This window comes from Anser brachyrhynchus, assembly GCF_964034855.1.
Source record: "Anser brachyrhynchus genome assembly, chromosome: 3".
NCBI lineage: Eukaryota > Metazoa > Chordata > Aves > Anseriformes > Anatidae > Anser > Anser brachyrhynchus.
In genome coordinates this window covers 41,315,703-41,340,713 of record NC_137696.1, presented here as the reverse complement: position 1 = coordinate 41,340,713, position 25,011 = coordinate 41,315,703, and the positions used below count along the sequence as shown (strand labels likewise).

The window sequence follows — 25,011 nt, the reverse complement described above, 5'->3', positions numbered from 1 at the left end:
CAGTTTGTGATGAGCACTGACTTTCGTGGTGTCCTGTGTCCCATTTCTTTAGTTTGTCTTGAAGAAGGACATTTTCTTCTCTTAAAGCTCTGTTGACCTCTCTCAGCAGCTCTGTCTCTTGTTCCATCTGCAGCAGCTTCCGGTACAGTTCAGTCACCTTGTTACCTGTATCCTGGATTTTTTAGAAAACTGCAGTTCAGATAATTATCACCAAATCCTTACTGATTCCTGTCTATGAAAAGCACTTCTAAACAGATAAATGGATATTCCCAATGGGGTAATGGAACTGTTACATTCTTCATGATATTGAATTTTGAAAACAAACTTTTCTATAGCTTCAGATGGATATTTTTTCCTTCCTTACAGTTTTATTAGCCCTTTAAACAAACATTCATTATTTCCCCAGCTGCCAAGCCAATGTTCACCGGCCTGTTGTCATGGTATTTCATTAGCAAAAGCAGTAAGAGAATTTCTGCAAGTATCAGGGGCAGTGCTTTAGCTTTACTATCTCTTTCTGTATGTGTGTATATGCATGCATACATATAGCTGTATTTATACACAGAGAAATATATACATACATATATATATCTAAAACAATTGTATTGAAACATACGTGTGAGCACACATGCACCTGTAGAAATCGCTTAACTGCTTTCATTTCTTTTACAGTCTTTTACTCTCTAATGTAATTAAATAAGCTGGCAAGGTCAAGAAACATTTACAATGGAAGCACCTCACTGCGGTGCTCCAGCAAATGCGTACAGAGCTGCTCAGCACTTGCATCCTGCAGCTGCGTTACACCCCCGCCAGGGTCTGTCATCCATTACAGTGCTTCAGAGCAGTACACAGGGAGTGCTTCAGGCTCAGACACAGCACTGTGCTTAATTAGACGTTTCCCTGCAGCCTTTGCTCATTTCATATTCCCATGAAAATCAAGTGGGTTTGTCGAAACGTAGTATCAGTAATCCACGTACACTTACCAGACCAGCACTGCTTGCAGTCAAAGCTTTGGGATTATCAACCACAACAGTGCCCTCACTTGTGAGCAAAAGACCATCCAGGGAGTAGTCCATCTCCACGCAACCTTCTGCAGCAAAGTAAAGACAAAGCATGGTCAGGACTTGGCCATCACTTGCTCTTTGCTACTGGTGCCCTTATTGTACGCTGTGTGCAACACCTAAGGTATACACAGTGTACAGCCTCTTTTCAAACTCTGAATTCAAGGCAGAAATAGCCTTTTCCTTAGCACTTCATCCAAGCTGTGAGCCAACATGATCATTTTAAAATTATACCAGGAAACCACTAACTGCTTTTCACATTCTGAATGTTTTTGTATCCGTAATGATGGACAATACAGTTTGAACCATCACTGAAGGAGAACATAAAATATGTAATATAAGACTTTCAAAAGCAAAAATTTCAGGAAGAAATACCTTGAAGTCCCCACAAATCAACAATTAAAGCATTTTTCTGTAAATAATTCAAAAATTCATAGGACGCATTTAGAGCTGAGAAATGGACTGTTTCTTCTATCTTCGGATTCACATTTTTCCAGATAGGTTTTGTGTATAAAGAGCGTGGAAGATCATAAACTGTATACCTAAAGACAAAAAATGCAAGCATAAAAAAAACAATTAAAAACCAATTCAGTCTCTGCAAATGTCACTATTTAAACAGACACAAAAGTTGAGCAGAAACAAATACTGCAGCATTTCAAGGTCAGCTGTTCTTTCCTACTCAATAAAGTGCCTTATGCAGTCATTCAGCACCCGCAGGACATGTGAAAATATTACTGTACTTTATTAATTTTTAGTACTTATTCTGTTGACAGCAGCAGTGTGGCATGCTGTCAAAAATGCACAAAAAGCTTTAAAGTATTCATAACTCCATTTTTTATTCTGAGACTTCTAGCTTTCTGCCTATTCAGTAATCCATGGGGCATTTTTCCAGCTCCACCCATATCTTTGAGGATAACAAATGAAGTCATGTAAATCCTTGCTCAACACAGACCTTTTAAAAATGGGAGGGATATTTTTAGGCCAACACTGCATATCTCTCTGCAGTTTCAGAGATTCAAGGTTAAATTCTTGCTGCAGCTTAAAGACCCAAGCAAAAGAGATAATGGTTTCTGCAGGCTCATGACTTCCACGGGAGCAAGGCTAAACCTGCTCTCAGTTTCACCAGAAGCACAAAACAGGCTTGTTCTGAGGAAGCAAGGAGTTGGTGCAACACAATACCCTATCTGAATGCCTCTTCCCACAGCATCCCGCAACCATTTGACTCCAAGGCATTCTGCAACGTGAATCTGGAAATCAACCCTTCGCCCCAGCAGCTCCAGCGGATCAACGACCATATCGTCCTCCCCAAAGAGTCTGCAAAGAGAAAGAACAGCACTGCAAATCTGACCCTGGTCCTCAATCAACATCAACACAGGGTGATAACTGAAATGAGGAGGACACTGGGATCAGAGAAAAGATCTGCTATTTATGTGACATGAACATTTTGATAACTAATAATTAGTGGCAAATGAAATGTCAGTTTTATGTGACAGCTAGTGTGCTGGTTTTGTTTTTTTCTTCCTCTGCACATCCCCAAGTTAGGACAGAGGCTATGTGCACTTCATTATCATATGTTGCTATACAGAAAACAGCTATCCTGGAAAGAGAAAAAAAAAGAGTCAGAAAGACAATATGGACACAGAACCGTTCAAAACAGAGAAGGACTAACCTGAATCTATTTTGCAGTATAATTATTATCTCCATCAGATGAAGAAGCTTCTATGTTCACAGCAACATTACTCAGCTAAAAGAAACTTAGCTGTGATATTTCCAGCCTGCAAAGATCTCCAGGTATAAAGAAAGGGCCTGAGGAACAAGAGCGGGAACTTCTGGCCTATCTAGCCCCTTGCAGATACTGCAGGAGGAAGACTGCTCAGCTCTGGCCGTCCCTCCCCTGTGAGTTGCCAGCTCCAGCTGGGGACAGCGACAGAGCTGTCAGTCAGCAGGGCTGAGAGTGTGAAAGACACAGTTCCTGGGGCCCTCCCTTCAGAGGACTTCAGCACAGGCAGAAGTGGGGACTGACTGCCCCTTGGTGTTGTCTAATGGGTCTGGAGCTGATCCCCGCTCCCAGTTACAGCAGTAAGATCTCTGAATGTCTCCCTCTTTCACATTTTGCTCAGCACTGCCAGCCTTCATTCCCAGTCACACATTTCAACAGGTGAAGCTCCCCAGTTCCTTTAACAAGGAATGACCGACAGCTCTCCAGTACGGAGGCAGCGGATATTTACCTCCCATCGCTGGAGCACGGAGACAGGTTGATCAGCACGACAGCTTCCTCCAGCCCTTCAGAGTTCAGCAGCTCAGCCTGCTCCTCCAGCTTCATGCGGTACGCCAGTGCCTGCAGCCAAACGTGAGCGGATCCCACATGGACAACCTCCACTGGGTCCCAGAATGGATCGCTGTCCTGGTTCACGTCCGTGTTCTCCCCTTCCAGAAAACGCTGGTAAAGTTCCTCCATTAGGAACTTCCTATTAATGAACTTGGCCTTTGACCATACCCACACCTACGGAGGAGGCACAGGAGAAGTGATGAACTTGGGCAGTCATGGACAAGGAGAACAGTAAAGCACCTCTCCACCTTGAGATCAAATAAACTTGGAGTCACCTCTGACATCTGTGTGTTCAAGCCGCTCCTGAAAAAACTAGCCTGTGCTGCACAACCTGCTGAAGACATATACTTTAATTTTAATTTCCTTTTCGATAAAGACTGTTAGCTTATTTCTTAAGGGGCTATGGAGGATCGCTGATCATCATTCTCTTTACAACAGCCCTGTATGTGCAGGCCGATGTGGTCACCTCTTCTCTAGAACAAATGAAATTCAGTTCTTTCAGCCTTTCATATTGACTGAAGTAATTTGCAGCTCTTAGAATTTCATATTTAAAATATACGATAAACTGTTCTGACTAAGCTATCTCAAAGTTTATACAAACACAATAGAAAGAGATTTGTGTTACAGGCTGGTGTTTGGAGCATTCACCTGTAATAAAGAAGCGTGAGGCTTAAGACTCTGCTCCAAGGAAAGATCATTTATATGGCAGAATGGGGATTCGAGGGATTTATTAGAACACAACTACCTTTCACCTTCATTCCTTCATTTCATCCCAGCCCAATATTGCTTGTTAATTTGCTTCTTCTGCATTAAGATAGTCTTCCTTTGATCTTATTTTCCGTTGTTTCCAGCTTTAATATAATTTGTTATTACAACCAGCAGCCGAGAAAATACCACTAAATCTAAAGAAATCACTCTGTTTGGTTCCTGAGGTTCCTTCTCCTGGTTCCATCACTGTTTTTAAAGAGCACATAAGGGCCTCATTATCTACAGCCTAAGCTTTGCACATGCCAGATTTATACAAGAACAAATGGAAATGCTTTCACAAAAAAATACAATGGCATCGTACGTTGCAGCTGCAGTGGTTTCAAAGACTAATGGACATCAATGATGGCAAAATGAGGACAGACCAAAATGAGGATAAATTACATCATAAAGTGCTCCTGTAAACCAACAGTTTACAAATTAGAGTGTGTCTAAACGGGACTATTAAATATATGAAGTGAAAATGTAAAATTGTTTTTCTTTGTCCAACAGTAGCACTCTCAAATATTTCAAATAAAATGGTAACAAGCAGTTGTAAAAAAATCTCTTGTTTCAGAAAGGAGAGCTAAAGATCTCTCCTCCATTATTTAAAAGGTGAAGCTTTGTTGCTAAGCAGCCAGAGATCAGCTGCAAGGGAGCAGCAGCACCGAAGGAGGTGTCAGTGACAGAGCCACCAGACGCTGCTGAAGCTGACCTGGTGCTGCAGGGCCTGCGGGGACGTCGCAGTGAGGTCTCGGCAGCGAGGGCCCTCAGCGGGAGGTTCTCTGGCAGCCTCCCCCTGCACTTACTGACATCAAACACGCCTGCTTTACTTCACCAGGAGCATCCCTGCCGTGATGTTCAGTGACAGAAAATGTCTGAAGGTAGCTAACTGCACCCAAATGCTAAGGCAGACACAGTCCTCGGGAGGGCAGAAATAATATACCTCGAGGACCTCCTGCAGGTGCCAGAAGCTACCCAGGAGCATGGCTATCCTGTGAAAAAGCAGTACATGGGTTCCTTTTGAAAAGCGAACAGATCCATGGGCTAAGGAGGAGTGCATTTCATGTATGGAGGTACACAAAAAGGGCATCAAAGAGTGGAAGAGTAAAAGAAGAGCGTGGGTCTGTTAGGACACAGCAGAGACAGCCATTGCAAGGATTCAACATGTTTGGCTTGAGAATGAGCACACAGCCTGCATCTTTCTTACCTTCTCTTAATGCCTGCTCTTAACGCATGAGGCCTTCTTACCTGATTTGTCGTTGCATGTGTCACTTTTACTGTTATTTCCTTTTGTAGGTCATGGCCTCTGGAGTCCGATAAGGCTAGGTTTTTCACCTTCAGTTCAAATTTGAGCTCCTATTAATTAATAAAGTTTCTTCAGCACATTCAAATCCAAGACACCTTTTGCTACATAATTTGGCAATATTTTCATCTAAGAGGAAAAATTCCATATATGCGTGTATATATATATATATGAACCTGCTTATAGAATAAATTCTCATAACAATATTTCTGCTGTGTCTAGGACTTGACAATCCCAATATTTCAAATTTTGGAAATCCACCTAGAATGAGGCTTCCTTTACGTACCTCACTGTCACCACACTAGCATCGTATTCTCCCATCAGGGTGCACAGAGAAAGGAGAATCATTGTCCTAACCAGTTTATTTCCATTTTTCCTTCAGAAAACTTCTCCAGAAGTTAGTTAGTTAGTTAGTTAAAATGCTGGGAAATTGTTACAGTCCATCTAGATTTCCCTTTGGATCAATCTCATTATTCCTAAAAAAAGACTGAGGAGGAATTCTCCCTTCTTGGACTTTTCATCCCCTTGAAAACACCATGGCAGCCACTGTTCGTGTATTTATACAGTACAACTACCCTGATACTCCGTTTGCGGCCTGCACTCCCAAATTCATGTTCCCCCCATCTCCTCTTCTCTCTACCTGCCAGGTGGTGAGGGAGACTGGGGAAAGCAAAAGGAGTGGGGCAATAGAAAGAGCAAGAGCAATGGCAAATGCTCTTACAGTTATTTCTATCCACACTCAGAAACGTACCAAACGAGTGTAACCCGCAGAAGCTGGGAGAAGCCTCACTCACCTTCTTCAGCTCCTGGCTCATCTGATTCGCCTCCGCCACCAGCGGCATCAGCTTGATGTAATCGTGGAACGCCGCCAGGACGCTGGGGTCTGCTCTGCCCTCCCCGCTGCCCGCAGCGCCTTCCCGAAGCGGTGCGTCAGGGGGCAAACAGAAGGGGTAAACAGGCTGCCACCCGACCCGTGGGCAGCTTTAGGGGGGTGCTCATCGACTGCCAAAATATGATTTAATGCTTCTGGCCCATGCCACTCTCCTGCTCTGAGCTGGATGGTTGGCACGCAACCTGCTCTTATCCCATGGTGAGAGGGCAGCACAGGAGGAACAGCAGCAGAAACACATGCTTTGCTCACAGCAGCCTACTTCGCCTTTCTTTCCAAATCGGACTGACAAATTGATCAGATTAGAAAGTGGATGTCAAGCAGGGAGCTTCTGTCCTGCCTCATGTCCTGCCTGTGAAGGATTTCCCCCAAACTGTTGGGGGAATGACAACTCTGATGTCAGAGTCCACTTTGGCACTCCTGAGAACAGAGTTTCACTGTTCAGTCATTAATTCTGTGCTGTCTGGGGGTAGGGACTGCTTTTTCTTAGGAATTTAGGTTTTGCAGACCAATCCAGGATGAAAAATGTGGATATAACATCTGGATTTGAAGCAGACAAAAGTAGGCATATTTGGATAACTGGCTCAGCCTGTTCTGAACACCTACAGATTTTGGTGATGCAACTGAACGTCAGCTGAATAATTTTATTTATTTATTATTATTTTTTTAAAGACAGAGAATGTGTGCTTGGGTACCAGAACAGCTCATTACACACAAGTGCTGAGGTGCATATTCGCTGCATCCCTCCCCACAGGAGTGAGGCAACGCTACGGAGTTTCAGGCCTCTAGGCCTAGTCCTCTGGGTGCCCTCAGCACTCCCGGAGATGCTCATCGCAGGTGATCAGCTGGAGCTCAGCCAAATGCCTGAAGGCAGCGGTGTGATTACAGTAACAGCTCTCCCGTTCTGTCAATTACTGAACATTTCTAGAGGGATGGAGTAATTCAAAAGATGAAATGTCAGGGCCATTTAGGAACTCAAAATGGCCTGGCGGATTTGCACACAATTAAAAAATAATGCACAAACCCCCAAGTTCTTTAAGAATAATAAATGTCTGAAAGCAAAAGATCTACATGACATATTCCCAGGACCTTGGGACTGTCTATTTTATATTTACCAACTAAACATTTTGCTCACTGGACTGAACACGTTAAAAGAGCTGTCAGGAAAGTGAACTACAAAAAAAAATAATTTTAAGAAAAGTACTGGAGGGTAGCATTTCCCCAATGTACAAAGAGAAAAATATAAGTAGATGAAAAAATGGGAGGAAAAAAAAGGAGCAAATTTTAGAGGAGCAAAGGGAGTGTTTTGGATGACAGCAAAAGAATATGTAACGTTATATTTTGTACCACTATTACCTAATGTGATCACATACCCAACAAAAAATCCAGCATAGAGAGCTTATGGAGGAATGTTAAAAACAAAGGGAAAGACTATTTCAGTGTACATCTGGTGATCCTGCCTGCAAGAGCCTTCTCAGGGAGAAGCTACTCAGACAATAAAACGGGCTGTGGAAGGCAGCACTGACTGCGTGTGCTGTGCAGCGTGCAGTCCTGAGCGGCCTTCTCATCTGGAGTGCTCCTGCATTATTAAAAGTAACCTGATCTCATGTAATCCCATCAGTACTGTTCACCTTTTTTTTTTTTTGGTAATATAAGAAGCAGTTCTAGCACTAAAGAAAAAAAAAAAAAGAGAAACTATGGTAAGAATTGGATCTGTGCGTAATAAAAGCCAAAATAATTATCCAGACCCTCAGCTGTCAGTCTGCTCATTCTGAGACACAGAGCAAATGCACGTTTTACTGTTTGTCAACATGACAGTATAAGTAAGCTCACATATGTAACAGCTAATAGACATGCCTTTGGTTTCTTGAAATAGCACATGAACTCATAAAGTAATTTCAAAAAATTAAAAAGCATTTCTCTTTCTATAGTATTAGATAGATATGAAGCAATTTTTCTGACTCATGGCTGCTTCCTCATAAGGAACTGCACAGCCTCCAGCCCCCAGCAAGAACAACATGAGAACTGCAAAATGATAAGGCAGATTTTGAAGGTGTGTGCGCATGATCCAGGGTGTGACAAAACACCAGTCCCCACAGAAGAGCATCACCCAGTGCCCAAGCAGTGGTGCTTACCAAGTTTATCCACACTGAAACCTTCTGCAGCTGCCAACTCAGACTGAAAGAAGTCATAGTCGTATCTGCTCAGGTCCTCCTCTGTTCGTTCTGCAGGTGGCCCGACATACAGGTAAGCACTGTTTGATCCCAAAATAACACGATCCTGAAAGGTTAGACACAGGATGCTGCTGAAGTCATGGGTACAGCATGGCAAGTGTCACCAAAGGGTGAAGTGTTTGCAAACTCTACACAAGCTGGCAAGACTGTAAAGAGAAGTGCTGGAGAGGAGAGGACCTGTGTGCTCCCATGGGCAAGGAGGGGGTCGACAAAAGGTGATCCAAACCCACCACAGCAGCTGCAGCTGAGAGACCTGAAAATCACAGCTGCCATCAGCACAGCAGCCAGCGTGAAGTGAAGCTGATCACCAGATCAGTTTTGCCCCATCTATCAGGAAGAGAAACCTGCTCAATACCGGAATATAAAAGCAGAAATACTGGCTCAGAAAAAAGACCCATCCATCCCAGCATCCCATCTGCAGTGCTGTCCCTCAGGGACAGATTTCCAAGGAGAAGTACTCATTCCAGGCAAACCGCAGAGCTGCTGCTTTTCTGGGAAGTGATCCCTCTACATTGTGCCCCTTAATGGATTTCTTCTTCATGAAAGAAGAAAAGTCTACAAACTCTCTGAAGCAAAGTAATGCAGTTATCATTTCCCCAATGTCTTCTGGCAAGAAGTACTGATTAACTACACCTTTGTTTGGATGAACATGGACCTTGCTAAGACTCCTTTGGTGTCCTTTAATTCTGGCCCATTATATTCCCAGTATAAACTCGCACACATTATTTTGGGCTAACTGGATAAAACCAGAATCAATTGCTTAACATTTCAGTAAGAAAGGCACACACGTTATCCACATCTATACTAAAAATCATTCTGAGGATGAACAAAGATTTTGAGGCCAGCTGTGGAATCAAAATCTGGGGCAGGAGCTCGCTCCTTTAGATGGATGGATTTTTTTATTATTATTAATTACATGATTTTTATATCAAATTTGCCTTCCCTTAGACCTAAGATTCTGCCTGAGGACACAGCGAGCAGGACTCATTCTGAATCTCCAGTTTGCACTCATGTTTTTTTTCTTTCAGGGTTTTGTTTTATGCTCGAAGAAGATACTCACCAAGTGCTGCAGCTTTGTTTTCCCTGTGATGGGCACACCATTCACAACGACCTTACACATATCTCGTGGTGTTAGGGTAACTTTGCCATCAGCATTCGTAAACGTAGCGTGTTTGTCCAAAATGCTGAAAGATGTTCAATTTTCTTGTGATTCACTTTTTGTTTTTAATTTGAGAACCATCATAGGATGTTAAATCAAATTTCAAAGACAAGTTTAAGCTGCCATTCATTAAGTTTAGGCTGCCATTCAAGAGGCAGTTTCCACAGTTTGACCTCACGTTTTTGCCACTACAAGAATGGCAGTTTCTAGAAACATAAAAGCTTATCAGTTATACTTTTTAACCTTTCCTTTAACAGCCACCATAAAAAGTTAAAAATAATCATAACCCATGTTTATGCAGTTTATGCAATTCCTTTAGTTAAAAACTAGTTAAACAACTCCAAACAACATGAAGATCAAAAAAGCAGACATCTTGTTTTCTATAAATTAATGTACTTACCCCAGACCTCTTAGGATTATAGCATTTGAGGTTGATTGACCAACATCACAAGTACCTTAAAAAAATAAATAAAAAGGCATTTTCCAGTATAAATTATATGTGCTTTACACACCAACAGGTATACAGTGCTGAAGTTTTTGCATTACTTTTTACCTTTTCTCCTTTGAATCACTATGAAGAGCTCTGCTCAGCACAAGCCTTTCATACTAGTGCTGCCACTTGAAAATGACAATATGGTCAGTTACTTTCTCTTTAGAAAGTCAAGACTCTGGATCCCGAGAAACAAAAAGGATTTACTCCATGTGGCCTCTGGGATTGCACACATTAATAATTAGAACTGTATCTGGGAGACCCCAGAAAGTCCTGGGATCCATTACCAGCAAGTAGGTGGCAGAGAAAAACATCCAGAGTAAATAACCTGTGTGCAGCAGGGTACCAGATCTACAACTCTATTCCCATTTCTGTTAATTGCAGCACTAAGTCAGTCAGCGGTGGAAAACCAGCAAAGCACAACCTACAGAGGAGGGGTGAGATGCTCAGGCAGTAAGGAGGAATGTGGATAGTGTGAGATCATCAGCTTGCAAAATGAGAGTTCACGTTTTCAAACCAACGATTTTCAGGGAAGAAGTGGCTGACAGAAGACCTGGGTATTTCTTATGCCTTCTTTTTCTATTGCATGCGGCTTATTATTCCATCGTATCTTAGCATTTTTTGCAATAGAAACAATTCTCACAGTATAATTCTTCAGCCCGCTCTGATCTCAAACAAGAGGAGCACGTTTCAAAGTGGTAAAAGTAGGTAAGTGCTTAAGGAAAAAGAGAAGATCATCGTGACTCACATGGCTGAGCAACCTAGTGCAACAGCAGTTCTGTTATGTCAGTGTTAAATCACAGAAAGCACTATTTATATGTTGTCTTCGGGACTTTAAAATATATTTACCATCCTGAATGAAATGCTTGAGAACCCATGAGAGCTGTGGATCTTCATTGATATTCAGGAGATAAGGGAACGTTTCCATCATCCGCCTCTCCTGAGCAAGAATTGAGAAATATGTCATTTCAGTGGGATGCCTGAAATAACAGCTAATATTATACATAGAAGGTGGGTTTTTTTTTGTGCGTGTGTGTATGTACGAGAAAGATCATGACCATACAGCAGTTTGCATAAGAACATCCTAAAAAAAAAAATCTTAATGCCAAATGCTCAACAGGAGATTGCATTCTGAAACACATTCACAGTCTCCAATTCCTGAAACGCATTCTGGTTTATCAGAAATGCATGGGAACTCTGCAGATGATTTGAAAAAAAAAAAAATGTGATGAAAAAAGGTTTGGTTTAATGTTTCAGTTACAATTTCAAATCACGCATCTCAGGATGATGTTAACCTCCACATCACCTTCAGCGAGATTAATACAGGGAACTGCATTCAATTTTGTGCATGAAGCTCATAACTCATGTCTTAGTAAAACTCAGCTCTATTCCATGCAACAAAATACTAAGAAAGAACTATTCGTTTGGAATTATCCCCAGAGCTGCTTTCTGCAAAATGACCAGCTTATGCTATTATAGGTATTATTTGGTACACCAAAAAATCATCAACCTTGTCAGCACTGGGGTCTCAAAGACCGAGGCATGGTCTGAGCACTCAGAGACTTTACTCCACGTGGCTAGAAGCAGTCTGTGACAAAGACTGGGAACCAACAGTAGGGAATGGGGTGGGATTGACTGGAGAAAATGGGAAACAATTCCCCAAATGCCTTTACTTATGTGTGCTATCTACACACACAGGTGAATGCTTTTGAATACGTACGTGCACTGCTAGCGTAAAACAAGCATGATAGCTGTAATCTGGGCACCCCCTTGCTGTTATCGGGTGGCAGCTACCAGCAAGGAGTGCAGGAATGGCTCGTGAAGAGCAGCTGGGAGGAGAGCTGCCTTCAGCCTTTCTGCAAAGGTACGTGCTGAACGAGTTATTAATCACGGCACCACCAGGCCCTTCTCTCCCGCAGCAGCCCCTCTCTGACTCCCTGGCTCTTACACACCACAGCCTCCTACTGAAAGGCTTCCGTCTGGCTACAGAATTCGTGTCAGCGTGGGTTGCTTTCAGAAACATGCCCAAAACAGAAAAGGAAAAAAAAAATATCAGAGAACACATTTGCCCCAGGTTTTAGGGTGTTTACCTCATGACTGGTTTTATAGGGAAAATCTTTGGTTCTCTTTGCCAAGGGCTTTGAAATGACACAAGTCTGAGCTGCCTTGACAATCCTTGGTGCATTCACTGGCACGTTTTATTTCAGTAATAATTTCTTATAGCCACAAAATAAATCCAAGAAACTATAATATACATTGATGGTGGAAGCAGACAGAATATTCTGCTACCTAAACTCAAGTGAAAATCAGTATGATATTGTGGACCCTTAACAAAGGACTACATTATCACCAGTTTACCCAGACTTAAAAGCCCTGCGAGTGTTGTGTCGGGGAACTGCTGTCAGAGATGTGTGCGAGCAACAAATCGTAAAGATGGCAAGAAAGGGAAAACATCAGACTCAAAGAGCAGAGATTAAGGCATCTGGATTCAGCCACGATGCCCACTGCTGGGAGACTGGCCTGGGTGACGGCAGCGTACTGCTTCTCCCACTCCTGCCGGGCTTCCTCCAGGCGAGCCTCCCACGCCGCCTGCGTGCTCCGCATCTGCCCCTCGCTCTCGGCCAGCAGTCGCAGCTCTGCTGAAGAGAGACAGCTTTAACCAAGGTATACACCTGTGAGACAGCAAGCCCCAGAGAGATGAGGACCGGCAGCACTGTGGCAGCACACTGGGAGGTGGCCTGGCCTCTTGCAGAGCAAGCCCTTACTCCCTAAACCTTGTAAGGTAGCATGGGGTTTGCTATCCCCATCCTGAACTGGAAATGAAGCTGTAGTTTTCCTTCTCCTCTTCTAACCAACAGGTGATCACTAAAATACTCTGTGCCCAGAATGTGCACAAGAATTGACTCAGGTGAATCCTCTTCAAAGGAATATGCAAATATACTAGCTAATTGCACGTTTCTACCTCTGCCTTCAGCTCTGATGTTTGTCCACACTCATCTTGTGATAATATTCCTTAAAGTGTAAATATTTTTTCACTCCTGCCTGCTGTGTCCTTAGACTTGTTTTGGTCTTTTACCTTGAGCAAACCGTCAACACTTGATAAGGGGTCTGACTTTGAGCAAGCAGATGTGCCCACACCAGTGCTGCAAATGAATAAATGAAATGAAAACTGTTTCTCAAAGAGCCTTTTTTTTACTTTTTTTTTTTTAAAAAAAAAGTTTTTAAAAGCAGCATCTGTTTTGATAATATCTGGGGGGGGAAAAAAATTTGAAAAAAATCCCAATTCACAACTATCAACTACTACACACACATCAAAAGACAGAAACACAGCAACACTGTTAAGTGCCTAAATAAAGCAGAGGGTGAGCTGGCAATGAGGGAAGAACATCCACCTTGTGGGGCTGCCCACCTGGGACAAGGTACCCAGTAGTCTCAGTTCTTGCATTCCTCATCTCAGGGGCAGATGGAGTCGTAATCCAGACAGGGGCGGGTGGCACCGCCACACACGTGCTCCTGTCAGGGCTGGGCAGGGTTAATGCAGGTCTCCAACACTCCACGTCCTCTCTCCCTCCCACAAGAGCTTGTGATTTTGAAATACTTGGGACTGGCGTACCAGGGTCAGTATTTTATACAATGCATTGATCACCCCTGCCATCCACTTTGTAAGAAATTCACCTGTGGACATACATCAAGCTGCATTCCCATCATACTGCTTCAATGTCACAGACTACCAAAAAGGCCTCCTGATAATGTTTTGGAAACTCAAAATCTACTTGTTATTCATTTATGCTGAAATACATACGTGTTTCATCAGCTATTGATCTCCCTGTGCTCCCGAGCCCAGCCAGTCTGGACAATAGCTTGTTATTTTCAGCTTTCAGTTCTCTTATAAGCTTCTCAGCAGGACTTGCATTTACCACTGCTTTGTTCCTGATCTTTTTTGTCCTTTTAAATATGAAAACACATAAAAGCAAAAAAAAGCTATAACACCATCTCAGCAAAGGACAAGATTTTCTGTCAAACATGACTACTTTTTTTTCCCTCTTTTGTTCTTTTCCCTGTTGAGAAATACCCCATGCGGCTCTGAAACTTCAGAAGTTAAAAAAAAAATCCTGCGGAAACTTTGCCCCCGGGCTGAAAGCGTTTGATGTCCTCTCTTGTACTGCTACAGCAATCACAGCCCGGTTTGATTTTGCCCTGCCATCCCCTCCCTGCCTGACAACTCTTGTCCGTCTTACCCTAACCTGCACCCACTGCCACAGCTGCAGTGCCTCCAGCGTGTGGGGCAAGGAGGGACAGGGTGCCCCGAAGAGGGACTCCTTTCCCAGTAAACACGGGTACCGCAGGTCTGCTGGCAAATATACAGGTGGACTCCAGCTGTTCCCGCAAGCAGCTGGCTCAGGTGCACGGCGCTCATCGGCACACGAAAGCAATTCAGCTACTTGCAGAACCGAACCGGTGCTGAGAACACTAAATCCCTTGCTCTTGACACCTGCCGGCAGCCAGGAGGCTGCAGATGCGATGTCCCTGAGCCACGGTCTGCTTCGGGATAAGGGACGTGTAACTGCCTGACCTTTTCTTGTGGGAGCTGGAGTACGAAGGAATTGATACTGGGATTAACAGTGAAAGGACTTCCCCGGTGAAAGGACTACAAAGTGAGAGATTATCTCTCCTGAGCCTGAGAAAGGCAAGAGGGAGAGCAGGAGCCTTCAGCTCCAGAAAAGAGACCCAGGGAAAAATAGTTACTTTGTCAAACAATTCAGTTTTTAAAAAATATAAGCCATTCACGAATAAGAATAAAGAATAAACTCTTACTATGTTGCTCTTGCCTATTCACAGATTAACTTTTCCTTCATCCTGAGCTGCTGATCACTTAGAATAGGTATTTTTTCTCATTTTGCCCAGCATCTGCCTGCAATTTGCACCTAGACCAGAAAGGAAAAAATTATAGAAGTGTACCTTTCAGCATACCGTAATGTTGACAAAGTTTCTTCATAACAGATGTCTGCTGGACTGACAGCTGCAATCTGCAAACACACAAAAAATATTTACTGATATTAGATTTTGAATAAGATTTTTTTTAAAGTAGTCTTAAACACTTCCCCAGATCAGAAAAAGATTAACATGGGAAAATATACCATTAAGTCTTTAAACACAAAAGAAGAACCCTAGTGTCCTAGAAATCTGGCTGCGAATGTACACTTTTTAACACTACTATAAGAAATGAGAAAGAAAGATGAGCAGATACAGGTAGTATTAGTAATACTAATGCTTACCCTAGCATCAATCAAAAAAAAAATAAATTGATGGTTCTTCAACAAGTAACAGTTGTAAAATATGTCCTGAACTTTGTTCACATCATTATCGATGAATTAAGAAAGTTAGTATTTGAAGAAACTCAGGTAAACTGTTTTAAGACTATAAGCATTTAAAGCCATTTTCACAATTGCACATTTGCTACTCATATTTTCCCATCTTTAATTTAACGGTACTTTAAAAAAAAATCATCAAAGATGCTGGAACACAGAATTCACCTGAGACAAAGAAAAGAGCCTACGGGAGATTCTTCCTACTTAGGAAGGCAATACCTGATCCACAGCACAATGATCTCAGAAATCAGGAAAAAAATCATTATACAGCCTATTTTTATGTAAAGAACGCGGCTTTTATATTGAACAGGTGCCTATGAGTTTTACAGCTACATTTATCTATATATTTTTTATATTTAAAAAAAAAATGTTTTTTGCATGTGTCTGCATTAGGTTTTATACATTTTGTGCCAGCCACATTTGTATTTGATAACCCACTAGTGCTGTCCATTTGAATAATACATATGTTCTGGCAGTAGTAGCAGAAGTGCTTTCACCTTTATGGTAGGTAGAAAGCAATCTCAACACAAAATTACACCCATTTTCACCAATGTTAGAGCCACACAATTCTGTCTCAATGGGTAAACTGAGGAGATATAAATTCAAGAATCAATTTACCATGATTGTCTTGCTGTTCCCCCCCAGAGCAGATTGCAGGAGCTTAGTCAGCACGGAGTCCCTGTATGGGATATGCAGCACTTTCTTCCCTGTAGCTGCCTCAGCCAGAGCACTGTGGGAAAACAAAGGGTTTAGTGAAAAGAGGAGAACAACATAAGTACAAATATGAAAAGCAAGCTTAGGGGATGAAAAAAAAAAAAAAAAGATTAGATACTTCAATATATTCCTTATGGGAACACAAAAAGTCCTCCTTCATGCACCACCTAAACAATTTGCTGTCAAGATTTTCAAACTGAAAGGAAAGTTTTGAATGGCTCAGTTCAAGAGCTTCAGAAAGACCTGGATGTCTGATGCACTGAGCAACAGCCCTGTGAAGCTGCCTCACCCCTGCTGCACAGCCTGCCACTGCTTTGAAAGATGAGCAGGCAGTCCAAGCACTCACAGCATATGGAGCCAGGAAAAATTAATTAATATTTTTTGTTTCCATGTGCTTACATATATCTCAGGAACACAGTGAGACTTCATTCAATTAGTATTTTTACTAAACCACACTGCAAGGAAGGAAGACTTGAATTAAGAGGTTGTTTTTCATAGGTAGAAATTTGTTTTCTACTTCACAGGTATTTAAAAAAAAAAAAGTAATAATTACCTAATGACATTTCCTAGCGTGGTTAGGCTTAGATTTACACGTGTTCCTTCCTTCAATCTATCTTTTTCAGATCCTGATGATTTTTGCCTTTCACTTCCTGCCAAGTCCACCAGATTTATAACTGATTGTTTAGTGATTGCTTCATCTAGAAAAATCTGTGAAAGTATGGTATCAATATAAGGAAAGGTTACCAAATCAATGGTTCAGGTACTGTTAAGATACAGAAAATGGAACCCTGTGCAGAAACTCAGAGTAAATATTTTGTGATATTTACCAATAGCGGAACATTTTATATATTAAAAATTACTTGACATGTCAGAGCTGCAAAGGTGTGCCTGAAACAAAAAGACCTGCTGTCTCCCAGAATTAAGCAGCAGGCAATACCACTCATCCCTTGCATCCACGGAAAAGTGGGGTGGAAACCCCAGGTTATTTCTAGACATCAGCCAGGTGCTTTCAAAGACCGCTTGTGGTATTTGGGAAACGCATTTAAGATGTAGAGAACCTTAAATAGTGAGCCTATCTGCAAACAGGCCATGGTTTAGGGTATCTCTGCCTTCAGTGATCTCTGCCCCAAGAGCAGCGGTGTGACAGTGTGTGAGTGCCAAAACCTGGCGAGGCTGGCCCTGCAGTCTGGGGGTAAGGAAACCGGGTGTGTTCCCACCTGCTCGCTCTGACCCGGAGGTGGTAAGAAACACAGAGGAAACAGTGTCTGCACACTGCACCTGTTTGAATTGGATTGTGACGACCATGTGGGATCGACTGCTGCTGGCATTCATGGTGGTTGTAGCTGTCGTTCTCATCTTATTCCCTTGATCCATTAACCTCTCAATCTGTGCATAATTATCACAAGGCACCAACTTCAAACCATCCACATAAAAACCTTGGTGCTGATCTTCTCTAATCTTGAGCCCACCGGGCTTCCTGGTCTTAGACAGTAAGTCTATCACCTGTGGAGATAGATTTGTAGTTAAAATATGTTACTAAAATAAGAAGAAAAAAAACCAAAACACTATTCTTAATAAGGACAGAATAATAAAAAAGAGACTACAGCTGATCATGTGGTAGCTATTCTGACTTTACTGTGTTTAGAAACTCATTCCCAGAGAGTTCCACTTTCCAGTTAAATTTAATCTACATTGAAAGTTTGTATCTGTAGACTTAAGATGCTGGCAAAATTATGTCATTATTAGTTTTAAAAGGTTTATTGAGCTGCTAAAGCTAATAATGTTTGTTTTCCTGTGCATTCATTTTTCCACTCTCCTTCCTGTCCGCTACATCAAATTTGACTGAAATTGGCCACGTGGCTCAAAACTAATGAAGAGGAAGGGAAATAATTCACTGAGACTTATACCATCTTCAGAAGTCCCTCCCAGTTTAAGAGAAACAGCTTAGCCACTTGCAATTAGTAATGCCTCCTGTGTCTGCCAGGACATGGAGATAACATCAACAGCGAAAGGAAAACAAAGTAAAAATCTTATCTTCTTAATCACTCTTTTCTCCAAAAAGCCACTTAAAGCAGAAGAGCACTACAGAGGATGAAACAGCTCAGCCACCGGCGTGCAGAGCAGCTGGCTGTGCTGCTGGCAGGTGTCTGCAGTGGTCAGCTGAGGAGTCCTCCTGCCCAAACCACTCCTGGGGCTTGGGGCACAGGTCCCTCTTGACCTGCCACTGCAAAGGGAGACATGGGCCCTCAGTATGACAGCTCTTGTCAAAGACAGCACTCTTTCAAGAGCTTAGTTTTAGTCTGAGATTTTCCCAGTATAACTCTCCCTGTCCCATTCTGGTAGCTGCATAACAACGCAGTTTATGAACCTGAGCAGACTTCTGCTACCAGACTCTCATTCAGTTCAAGAAGCAAAAAGATGCTGTTGGGGCCAGATATTGCCTGTGCTTGTCAGCCAACACACCCAGGAGAATCATCCTGGGAGAACAAAAAGACTTATTTTCAAATTACAGCATGCAGAAAATCAAGAAATGTACATAGAAAACTAAGATTTGCTAATACTGAAACAAAACGAGATCATTACCTGTTCGTTATAGATTTCCAGCATACTGAAAGTAATCTGTAAAAACAAGAAGTAACGAGAAGAAAAAATGCATTTGGAAAAAAATCCTTGCAATAGAGAGTCATCCCATTGTAAAAATAACAGAGATTACACAGATCAAATCTTTACTCCATCACAACCCATTACGTAAGTTCAATTGAAGCAATTATTTATCAGATCCATACTGCTTTATCATGACTCTGTTTCCTCTCCAACATTTCCTTAACCTATCCTTGTATGCATAGTCTTCGTTGCTGTCTATAGAGGCTACGTCTTAAGGTGTGTTTCGAGAAAACATTTTACTTACATATTATTAAGCAACTAGACAGCATTGTAGAAAAGTCAAGAAGAACAAATACTAATTTTTAACAGCACTACTAGCTAGCAGGATGATTCAACCAGTATTTCTTTTCAAGACTATTTTAACAAAGAAAAACCCTATTTTTCTATTGCTGATTTCTGAGTGAACAGCAGTGACCGTATATAAATCACCTGTGTAAGGGCATGCGTGGCATGAGAGCACCCGCTACATCACGGTGATCAGATCAAGGACCTTTTCCTTTTACAGGCAGCAGCAAGCACCAGGGAAGCAGTAAGCAGAGCAGGCAGAGGCACCAGGCTGCCAAGCCCCAATAAGCAGTAACAGAGACGACAGCAAAGACCCAAACTCTTCAGAGACTGATTGAGGGGCCATTAAGAAACTGCAAGCATAGCTCTGAGGAGGGCCAGCCTGGATTTTGCAGTTGGTAAGAAGAGGGAAGCAAGGTGCACGTGAGTATTTTGCATCCTTGAGGGAGGCTAGGGGACCTAAGGAACTTTTAAGGAAGAGATCAAGTGGGGGGAAACAAGGGGACGAGTGGATGAGGGAGGAACAGTCAGAGGGAAGGATGAAAGGGGCTGGTTGTGTACAAAGAGCTGCTTGTTAGCCTGTTTGCCTGAGCCCTGCGTCTGATCACTGCGGCCTGTCCTATCTTATTAAACCCTTCCTTAACCACCTAGCTGTGCAAATTCCCTCGCTGCCCCACGCACTGAGTGCTGCAAGGTCTAAGTGCCAGCGACTGGAGTCAGACCTCGGCTGACAGTGACCCCGGTACCTGAGGCACCAGCAACTGGAGCGGGCAATGGCTCCAGTATGGGGACCTGGTGGGACCATGGCTCAGTGGGCCTGGGTGCCCTTGGGGCTGGCAACTGAGCAAGCTGAGCATCAGCAACCAAAATCGGGCACGGGTGACAGAGGCCCACGTGCCTGTGGCGGCAGCAGGCAGAGCAGTGAGGGCCTACGTGCCTGCAGCTGGACCAGGGAGCATGGGTCCAGGGCCTATGGGGGTGGAGGGGGACGGACAGCAACCAGAGGGGACAGGGTGCTTGTGTGCCCTAACCATACGTGTGTGGGCGTGCACGTGTAATTTGCAAGCCAGCTCCATGGTGGGCTAACCAGGGAGGTGGAGGAAAACTCTCCAGAAAGACTCAGAGTGCAGGAGCCCCAGCTCCAGGCACAACCCGTTAGCTGGACTTGGGGCTGTGCTGATCTCTGGGGGAGCTGCAAATGTGGGTGTGCATGTGAGTCTATGACAACATCTGTGTGTTGCCACCAGTGAGCATCAGTTGTGACTAGTGTAGGAGAAAGAAGAGGACTCTGCACTTATATTTTCTGTGAGTTGCCGTGGTGTTAGGTAGGGAATGCTAAAGGCACAGCCCTGGCTCTGGCACCCTGTATTTCTGTCATGAGCGGGTGTGATGAACACTCAGCCTTCTTAGAGGCTGAACCTGCAAATGGGAAAGCCACGTCCTTGGGTCTGGGACAGAGACCCCCAGGTCTCAGGGGTGCTGGGCTGGGCTCCAGGAGCTCAGACTCCTGGGAGCTGCCAGGAGCAGCAGCTTTGCTGTCACTAATAGTAGTAACAACTCCAAATAGGATTTGCCATCCTTCTCATCTCACTAGATCAACACGGAAATGCATTTTCACTTTTTTTTTTTTTTTTCTTATCACAGAGGTACACAATGGATGATGACTTCGCAGGACGTTTACAAAAAGCAGCCCTACGGCATGGAGTTGGGGAGACTGGCTAGGGAATAGAAAGTGCTTATTTCTTAAGGGAAGTAACACAGGACTGAGTCACAAGCAGCCCTTGGTCATCAGGCTGGCGTTTTTGTAGACAGAAGGCACCACTGCATGCAAGGGAAGCTTAGTGCCTACAGCAGTGCTGGAATTTGCAAAGTGTTGCTGCATGAAAGTTACTTGGACTACAGGTGGAAAAGGATGCAGATGAAGTGGGAGCACCCAGCAGCTACAGAGGCTGTAGTACAAGGCTAAAAACATTTTTCCTATTGTAAAGAAGAGATACAACACTATAAAACTCTTTAACAGGTATACAGAAGAAAACACTGATTTTCTTTACTAAGGTGTGGGAAAGATTTTCCCACAAGCACCCACAAGGTTAGGAAGCATAACTAAAATCAGCTTACCTTTAGTTAAACCTGTGACAGAAATCCTTATTTTTAGGGATCATCTGTAAATCTAGCTGTATTACATCAACTTTTTATTCAACACTTACAAGACCTACTATGGTTTGTACAGTAATTTGCTCCATATATTCACAGTTTCAAATTTTGCTAATTTGAATTAAATAAAGTCTTCAGAGTACAATCTGGAAAGATCTTGGGAATAAATGACAGTTTGTGCTAATCCCACCTGGTACTGCTTGTTCTTTTCCTGACTCTGGATTGCTTTGAAGAGCTCTTCACACACACTGGGAACCAGTCCTCTGTTTGCACCGTACCCGATCATGGAATAGCTCTTCCCCGAGCCGGTCTGACCATACGCTAGGAGAGTAGCGTTATAACCTTGCCATGCGCTCTCCAGCACTCCTTGACCGAGATCACGAAATACCTCTCTCTAAAAAGTGATGAAATAAATCATCTTGAAAGATGAACAGGCAAATACATACAGAAGCACTACTGCCACGTTGGAGCGCCCTCAGTAGCAGTTTAAATGAAGAATCAGGATTTGCAAACTCACTTAGAAAGACTAAGTTCCAGGACCAAAGAAACATAGACAAAATATAGATGATGCTTCAAACCAGTGAACAAGATGCCACCAGTGAGTTGCATTCCACTGACTTGAGTGTTAATAACAAAAAAATGAACTGACTAGTCTACAACTGTGTATTAGTTACAACTGCTGTTACTTACCTGGCCGGCGTAACTGTTGGATCCCGCTGAGATGAACGTGCCGTTCTCATCCTTTAGAAAGCCACTGTGAGACCAATATGCCAGATCGAAAGTAAAGGTTTTCATGTGTCCTGGATTCCTAGGATCATATATGCTCGTGCTGTTGGAGTTCATTGAAATCACACACCTACTTCCTGCATCTTTCTCTCTCTGTATTGAAATTATAATTGTAGTATCAAAATACAAGCAGTCATCCACTAAAAAAAAAAATCATGTTTTAGTCTGGATTTAAAATAAGTTCAACAGCAATGTACAATGTACCAGTAGTTCTGGTGGAGTAAGTCTGCTCTTGAGCCATGCAACATGACAGGCAGCTGAGGAGTGAGACCTGAATGAGCTGACAGATCGGTAACCCTAGCTTGCATTTTTCCTTCTACCTTACCTACCGATCATCCACATAGCGCAGTACATTGGAAAATGCATTTTGTTTTAGGAACAGCTTTAATTCAAAAGTAACTACAATACATTTTTCTCCAAGCATATCAGAGACTCATTATCTTGATTACTTCCATAAAAAAGCATTTGGTTCTGAAACTGCACAGGAGTACAAATAAAATGAGGAACAAATGCTGTCTTATTACTCGAAAATTCATTATTTCACAGTATTTTCAGATTGACCTAGGCAGTATTTGTAATGTACTAGTCTAACAACTCATGAAAAACTATGGGTTTGCTTCTGCCTGCAGCTTTTCTGCCCACCAGACGAGGGAGCCAGGACTGTAAATCAGCAACTTGAGCTATTTATGATTGGTTATATGTGAACTGATGAAATCACAGCAAACAAATGTATTGCACTGACCAACCCTGAATGGTCTTCCATGAGAGAAATTCCTGATGAGAGATTAAGCTATATAGGTATCTGTGGCTTTATTTGCACACTAGGCATGTAGGAACACTAAATCAAATAAACTAAGTCAAAGTGAATCAGTTAATGTTTAAATGCTAAGTGGCTATCAAAAGTGAAATAGATTTGCTTTATTTCTCCTTTATGTTATAACCTGGAATTAATACTTTCATCACCTTTGGCTTCTAAATACTTAAAGACAACAGTCTTACATTTTTGTCAGTTATCTGAGAACTCAAGGAAACATCTGTACTGAAACATCTTGTCAAATGCCCTTTTGACAATAGCTTGTAGGCTTATTAGTATTCATTTTCCCTTCATGAACACCTCCTACTATGTTTCCTGGAAATAAAATCTGCCCTTATATATATTTTTATTCTATTTTCTGCAAGATGAGAGCCTACTATCCTAAGGCAGCCAGTGTTCCACTAGAACTTTCCTTAAGGTTAAGGCCCCAAAGGTACAGACATGGGATTTGGCTTCAGCTTTTAGCAGTCTGTACCAGAAATCCCAGCAATTCTTTAGAGGGGAGAAAAACAAAGAGAACAACCCTCAAGCAATTCAATTTCCCATGGAAAGACTTCATAATTGCTCTATTTAGTGATAAACTGCACACAGAAGAGTCCCTAAGAAATTTTGATCTTGCTCACAAAAAGGTCTCCTGTGCTGTTTCTCAAATAGAGCTGCTTCTCTATGCCACTACGGCCTTCTGCGTACATCCACGATGGTGCTGCATCACGTCTCTTTCCTTCACAGGCCCCTCATGTCCTTCTCTCGAACCATGGCTGTTACACCTTCCTCTTTAATGCATTATGCATTAAATGTTAATGCATTATGTACTTGCAGAGGCCTGCAGTTGTTCAAGAGGACCCCATCCTGTTCAGCCACTCGCTCCCAAGCCATTTTAACTTCTGATATGTCAGTCTCCTCCCCAATTCATCATCCTTGTTGAAAAGCATTGCCCACGGACTGGATCTTCCTCACCCTTACAGAACTGTTTTTCACCCTTTCCCCCCCGCCCCCCCCCCCCCCCCCCCCCCGATACTGGTAGCAAGCCTGCACCAAATAAACCAAGCACAATCTATTTTCTCCACTTCATTATAAACTCATCCTTCCTTCCATTGCCATCTTTTTTCTTTCTGTTAGACTTGCTTCTGTTCATTTTCTCAGGCTCTAACAAAAACATTCAAAATGCCTGTTTCTGCTTCCCTTTCCTTCTATGTCCTTCACCTTTCTGAAATCCCATTCCTTGTTAATGCATTATGGTTACTCTCCCATTCTTTTTAAACTCCTCGGGGAAACAGGTCAGCATTCAAGAAATGTGCACTGAATGTAAACAACTGAATAAAAATGGAGAAAAACATTTTAACATTTAATAGGATTAAAACTCCTTTAAAATAAAGATTACTGGGATATTACAAAACTTGAAGAAGTTATTAAATCCCATGCCAATTTCCTTGTATTACTATTGCTTTTTTTTTTTAATGCCAGAGCACTGCCAAATGACGGTAATTCAGCTGAGGTTATAAAATGAGAAGCTAAAAATTACTACAATCAATAAAATTAGCTAGTATGTTTTCTTCTATTTTTATACAAAAATATTTTGTGAGTATAAAGGACAGACTCATATTAAAATCCTACTAAACAATCACTAGCATGACAGCTAATTGTTTGATCAAGAATCCAAACACATTACACTTTTGTGCACAAGAAACACAGAACATATTCAGGTTTGAAGTCGTGTTCCCCACCCCCACCCCCCATTTTTGAAGTTTGATCTTCTGCCCCCTTTTCTTAGCTGCTCAATGCATGTCCATACAACGTGCATTAAAAAATATTGCTAGAACCCTCCTGCTCCCAACTCCCCCTTTCCTCTTTAAGGTTATCTATATTGGAACTCAAGTTAAAAAGTATTCAGAGTAAGTAACTACTAACCTGACTGAAAGGTCTCACTCGAACTGCCACTTTCACGCTGTCAACATTTGGCATTTTTTTAAGCTTTCATTCAGTCATGAATACACTCAAGAGGAAAAAGATTAAAGT

General features: G+C 42.4%; 1 protein-coding gene across 1 annotated transcript in view; it reads right to left on the bottom strand.

Annotated features, from left to right (window-relative positions):
• LOC308192801 (kinesin-like protein KIF28) overlaps positions 1-25,011 on the bottom strand; it is a 27,593-nt gene extending 2,582 nt beyond the window's left edge. Inside the window, exons 1-21 of the mRNA XM_080586723.1 lie at positions 24,904-25,011; positions 22,086-22,274; positions 21,586-21,789; positions 18,876-18,911; positions 17,571-17,795; positions 16,846-17,000; positions 16,197-16,308; positions 15,169-15,236; positions 14,012-14,154; positions 12,730-12,848; positions 11,059-11,149; positions 10,120-10,174; positions 9,621-9,744; positions 8,462-8,606; positions 6,232-6,350; positions 5,383-5,490; positions 3,287-3,561; positions 2,238-2,372; positions 1,434-1,600; positions 981-1,087; positions 22-172 (exon numbers count right to left, since the gene is read on the bottom strand). Of these exons, the coding sequence (XP_080442849.1) occupies positions 22-172; positions 981-1,087; positions 1,434-1,600; positions 2,238-2,372; positions 3,287-3,561; positions 5,383-5,490; positions 6,232-6,350; positions 8,462-8,606; positions 9,621-9,744; positions 10,120-10,174; positions 11,059-11,149; positions 12,730-12,848; positions 14,012-14,154; positions 15,169-15,236; positions 16,197-16,308; positions 16,846-17,000; positions 17,571-17,795; positions 18,876-18,911; positions 21,586-21,789; positions 22,086-22,274; positions 24,904-24,957 (2,782 nt within the window). The 5' untranslated portion in view covers positions 24,958-25,011. The remainder of the gene's footprint in view (positions 1-21; positions 173-980; positions 1,088-1,433; positions 1,601-2,237; positions 2,373-3,286; positions 3,562-5,382; positions 5,491-6,231; positions 6,351-8,461; positions 8,607-9,620; positions 9,745-10,119; positions 10,175-11,058; positions 11,150-12,729; positions 12,849-14,011; positions 14,155-15,168; positions 15,237-16,196; positions 16,309-16,845; positions 17,001-17,570; positions 17,796-18,875; positions 18,912-21,585; positions 21,790-22,085; positions 22,275-24,903) is intronic.